General features: G+C 35.3%; 1 protein-coding gene across 6 annotated transcripts; it reads right to left on the bottom strand.

Annotated features, from left to right (window-relative positions):
* Window positions 1–1,520: 1,520 nt before the first annotated feature.
* On the bottom strand, window positions 1,521–4,617 carry LOC115982384 (E3 ubiquitin-protein ligase At3g02290-like). 6 transcript variants are annotated; one of them, XM_031104966.1, is made up of 6 exons: window positions 4,443–4,617; window positions 4,139–4,261; window positions 3,721–3,890; window positions 2,645–3,083; window positions 2,370–2,479; window positions 1,521–1,778 (listed from the first exon to the last, which is right to left on the bottom strand). In XM_031104966.1, exons 3-6 carry the CDS (start codon window positions 3,838–3,840, stop codon window positions 1,752–1,754), a joined length of 696 nt encoding a protein of 231 aa, XP_030960826.1. In that variant the 5' UTR covers window positions 3,841–3,890; window positions 4,139–4,261; window positions 4,443–4,617; the 3' UTR covers window positions 1,521–1,751. The 6 variants fall into 6 exon arrangements, with proteins under 6 accessions (XP_030960826.1, XP_030960825.1, XP_030960828.1 ...); XM_031104965.1 differs by having other exon boundaries at window positions 4,143–4,261; XM_031104968.1 differs by having other exon boundaries at window positions 4,143–4,258.
* Window positions 4,618–4,847: the final 230 nt, after the last annotated feature.

The raw sequence follows: 4,847 nt of genomic DNA, 5'->3' as shown, positions 1-4,847 counted from the left end.
AAATGTTTTCACTTGAAAATATTTTACAGCCAAACAATATTTACAGGTAAAGCAAACACAACCTAAAAGTTCTATACTTTCTTATCAAATAAACAATTATAGATAACACTTTTAAATAAAAATGAACCAATGTTACAAAAAAAAGAAAGAAAAATCATGAAGAAGCTTTTCCGTGAAGACTAAAGAGAAGCATGATGTTGGTGGCTGAAATCAATGGGTCATTGGCGCGATGGACTAGGGTTGTGAAAGTTGAGGTTGCCAACGTGGAGCAACACCATCACAAGACGTGAGATTTGTTCATGTAAAAATATATTAATTGAAGAGTTAATTAAGTATATGAGTGACTCTCAGAATTGATATATATATATATATATATATATTCGCAATAGATATGTCTCTTCACGAGAGGTATATGCTTCTCTATAAATACCCCTGGGCAAAAATTTGTGCAGTGATGCTACATTGTACCATTTCTCTCACTGTAGACTCGAGTCTCCATAGGTCCATTTGGATATAACTTACTTTGCTGAAAATTGAAAAGTGAAAACAATGTAGCAAAATAATTTTTAATTGTGTGAACAGTATTATGGGACCCGTGAACAGTACGTAAACGGTACATAAACAGTGCACTTTGTCTCTATACAGTAAATACATGTGCATGAACAGTATGATTACTGTTCATATGCGCTTAAAAGAAAAAAAAAAAAAAAAAAGCAAAAAATGCAAACGTAAGGGAAAAACGTGAATCCAAACACTCACTATATCAATGATTCCCAGTCTGACAACACTACCAACCACATCTAGGACCAACACCTTTCCCACACCCTGCAATAATGGAAGTTTTCTACACTAAGTATAACCTTTAAATAAATAAAAAAAAATAGCACATTCTTAAAATTCTTAATCGTTCTTCCTTGAATGGGGTCATTGGCGTGAGGGACTAGGGATGTGAAAGTCGTTGGAATATAACCTTTATTTCTTCTTTCTTCTTTAATATGCTTTTAAAAGAAATTATTCCCTGCTTAAAAAAAAGGAAGAGAAACCAAAAAAAAAAAAAAAAAAGCTCTATTGGTAAAGTACAACCATCAGGTGGGAGATGAAAAGTAAAAAGGAAGGAAATGCGAAAAGAGCATTCTGTTTTCATTACAAGAGTTTGTTTGTTCGTTTGTTTGTTTTCAGTCTAATTTTTGCTTACACATCACAGCTTCTCCTATAAACGTGGGGGACGTTGGCCGTGGCCCCATCGATGCAAACTCCCATTAACAAAAGCCTCTTGATAGGCAATTTTAATACATAGGAAAATGAATTGGGACAATGGCAACAACAATTTTCTGATGCTCAAACTAATGTTGCAACTACCACAAGCACTAAGCCGAGCTTACTTTTCCATTATCACTTGCAAGTTATACACTGATGTAGTATAATTTAAGATCTTCCTATTGGTTGAAGCACAATCTAAAAGGAACAGTGCCCGATTCACTAAGATGATCAATCACAACTATGTTTATCATTAGTAAATATGATTCAACTTGTATCAGCAGTTTACTATACAATAAGAAACATTAACATTGAAGTATCATAACATAATGGAACATTAGGATTTATGAGGTAAAACAAACTAGTGATACAAAATAAACAGTCGCTTTCTCTTGTTAAATCCTGCTACAAACAAGATGAGAGAACTTTTATTTACAGATGCTCATGGCCGCTCTATGTATATTTGCTCAATTGCTTTGAACCCAGAAACAAATTTAAGGGCTTTCACAGAACTCCATCTCCTGACATTCCAGGCAAAGTTTCGAGTGAGATAGATATATATTAAACAAAGAGTTACCAACAGCTGTAAAACCTACGCACAAACTCAAGCAAACATATGCACCCACACTAGGGCACATCTGGCAAACTATTAATGTGAGTTTAATGGAAGATATTAGAGCTAAAAACTTTATTAGTGTTTAATATGCAAGAAGACGATTGCCATTATGAAATATTTTTATGACAACTAAAGACTAACAAGTCAACTCCAATGTTCTACAAGAGTCACAAGAATGCTTGATTTCATGCATTAGTGTCACAATGATTTTATAAGCATTTCATGCATGAATGTTATGAGGGGTAAAGAAAACAATTTTGACATCATATATCCCAACCATAAAAAATGATGATATCTAGGTAATACTTCTAAGCCTTTTGGTAGAAAGCAGCCACAGGTTTAGGTGTTATTCATATTTGGGCTACAAGATAAACCCTGCACTAGACTGATTCATGCACTGAAGAGACACTCCTGTCCAGCAGTGATTGTGACTTTGCAAGACATTTAAGAAAACTAGTATATGCTTTTGTTTCTAAAAAAACAACTCTGCACGTACCTTGCCGCAGATTGGACAACTTTCACTTCTTTCCAACCATTCATAAATACAACCAAGGTGAAAATGGTGAGAACATCGTGTTGTTATTTTAGGATTTTCTGGAGTATATTCTGCAAGAGAACAAATCATATAATATTAAAATAATTCAAGAATCTAAGAAGCAATTGCTTTTTCCATTTTTAGTACAGCAGAAAATACTGATGGCCCAAAAACATTAAACATATCCTAATCATATTATTGTAATAGCAAAAGCAGGCTACAAACATGTTAATTACCGTCAAGACATGTAGGACAGACATCTTCATCTTCAGAAGATGTTTGCATATAAGCAAGTCCATATGCAACTTTTGCTGCCAAAGCCTTCTCTGAGGACTTGGAATGGCTAAGTTTACTGTCTTCTTCAGATTCAACTCCGTTCCATTTCTTCGCAAAGCCCAACGACTCTGTACCAGAACTACTCATATTTCTCCTCAGTGGTTGAGAATCTTCCTGGAAATGCGTCATTGACTTATCACGCCTAGAGACCAAGCCATCACGTTGCAAACGAGAGTACCTCTGATCAGAATCAGAAGGCACTGGTCTGGACAGAGAGAGATGAATATCGTTAGAGGGATTATCAGGCAATGCTGCGCCAATCCCTGATGATGCCATAGAAGCTCCTTGGATTGGTGGAGATATCGACCGTCCTTCAAGTCTATGAAATGTCGTACCATACTGCATGTGCAGGGTAGAAGGCAAACAAATAAACAATTACATAAAAAGTAAAGTGAAACAGAAAGAGCAGCAGTTAGAACAGGATTTCCCTCCATCAAAACAAAAGACCCAGTTTTTCAGGCACATCAATTACAGTAGGTGACACATAGAGGGTACATTGTCCTTGAATTAAAAAGGTGAGGCTTAAAAAGCATGTTACAAGGTGACTTGCGCCATCTAATTGTAGAGCTTATACTAATTTACTATGATTAAAAGAATAAAATACATCATATGGTTAAAAATTGTTTATTTATACTATCTTGAAACTAATTTTTTTTTTTACTCAAGTGGAAAGTCCTCCAAAGTTAAAGATAATAACATGTATATATAGTCTAGAGCACAGCCTGTGCCTGGCCCCTCTGCTAATCAAGGGAGGCAGTGCTGCTTAGGTTTTGCCTAGATGCCCAGGTAGCAATGTCTTGAACTGGTGATTCAAGACAATTGGCCATAAGTGTCCTAATTTATGTAAGTTTCAGCAGCAGCAGAATCAAATGGAGAGAATAAGTATTAACTCAATTAAAACATCTATAACATTTTCTATGCATATATAAGAGATGAAAAGGCAAAGTTTTGAGCTGTTTAAATGTTCATTGCATACCCCTGTGAAGAGCTGGTGGAAAAAGTATCTCAGGCATAAACAGTGCCTATATATGGAATTGCTTGGAAGGGTGTATTCTTCTAATTCTCCATCACATGGACAGCAGCAAAAAGCACCCATCTTTATGCTTCCCCAATAAATAAGAATGTACTGGTTGTTGAACAACAAAACTAACAAATTGGGAGGAAAAGAAAATGTTATCTTCAACTCCAGAAATTGACTACAAAACTTAACTGGAAATAAGTCAAAATGTCCAAACATGAAGATTTTACAATGTAATAGAATAACACAGTTTTATAGGCTTGATGAAAATAGTCAGCATAGAAAAAAAAAATTGACAGAATCGATGAAAACTGTTAATGTTAAAAATTTGTTGGGCAGTCCAAGCTTGGATTTGAGAAGCCCCTAGTTGACCCACCCACCACATAGACATAGATTACTATTATCGCCCAGTAATGCAGAACAAGCAACAGGGTTGAACCTGAGAAGCCCCCTCGTTGACCCACCTACCACATTATGATGACCCAGTAATGCGAAACTACTACAAAGAAATTGAATCAGAAAAGCAAGCGGATTAAGCAAATGGGTCAATGAATTTTAAACAAAAAAGATGATCAATTTGTTGTTTTACAGTCATTTTTTTAAGAGTGGGTTTAGGTTTTGATAGACATAGTACGAGGTGGAAATGGAAAAGAGAAGTGAGAGTGAGATTTTCCAGTTACCTTGATGATTATATTCGAGTAGATCCTCTGAAAAGTAATGTCAGAAACTTAAAGGTACGCCATGTGTGAAGCCTTGGAAGGATGTCCAACAAACCAACCAGAATCAGAGGTTTCCGATTTTGGGAACCTTCAGGATGAATGAGCAATTATGTACACGCGCAAACACTGTTAGAATTATTATTAAAAAAATTATTTTATTTTAGTTTATTTATTTATAAATATTTTGTCTGCTTTGGACTTTGGAGTTATGGAATAGACTACCGTATGGAAACACTCCCCATTTATACGACAAAATATTAAATAACTATTATGGATTTGGTGGGGGTGTGGTACAGCTAAATTATCACTCCACACCGGCATAGACCATTGTAAAATTATTGTTTAATATGTGCTGTGTGTGTGTGT

Source organism: Quercus lobata, chromosome 3, assembly GCF_001633185.2.
Source record: "Quercus lobata isolate SW786 chromosome 3, ValleyOak3.0 Primary Assembly, whole genome shotgun sequence".
NCBI lineage: Eukaryota > Viridiplantae > Streptophyta > Magnoliopsida > Fagales > Fagaceae > Quercus > Quercus lobata.
Note: the sequence above shows the minus strand (reverse complement) of the source record. Positions and strands in the feature narration are given on the sequence as shown.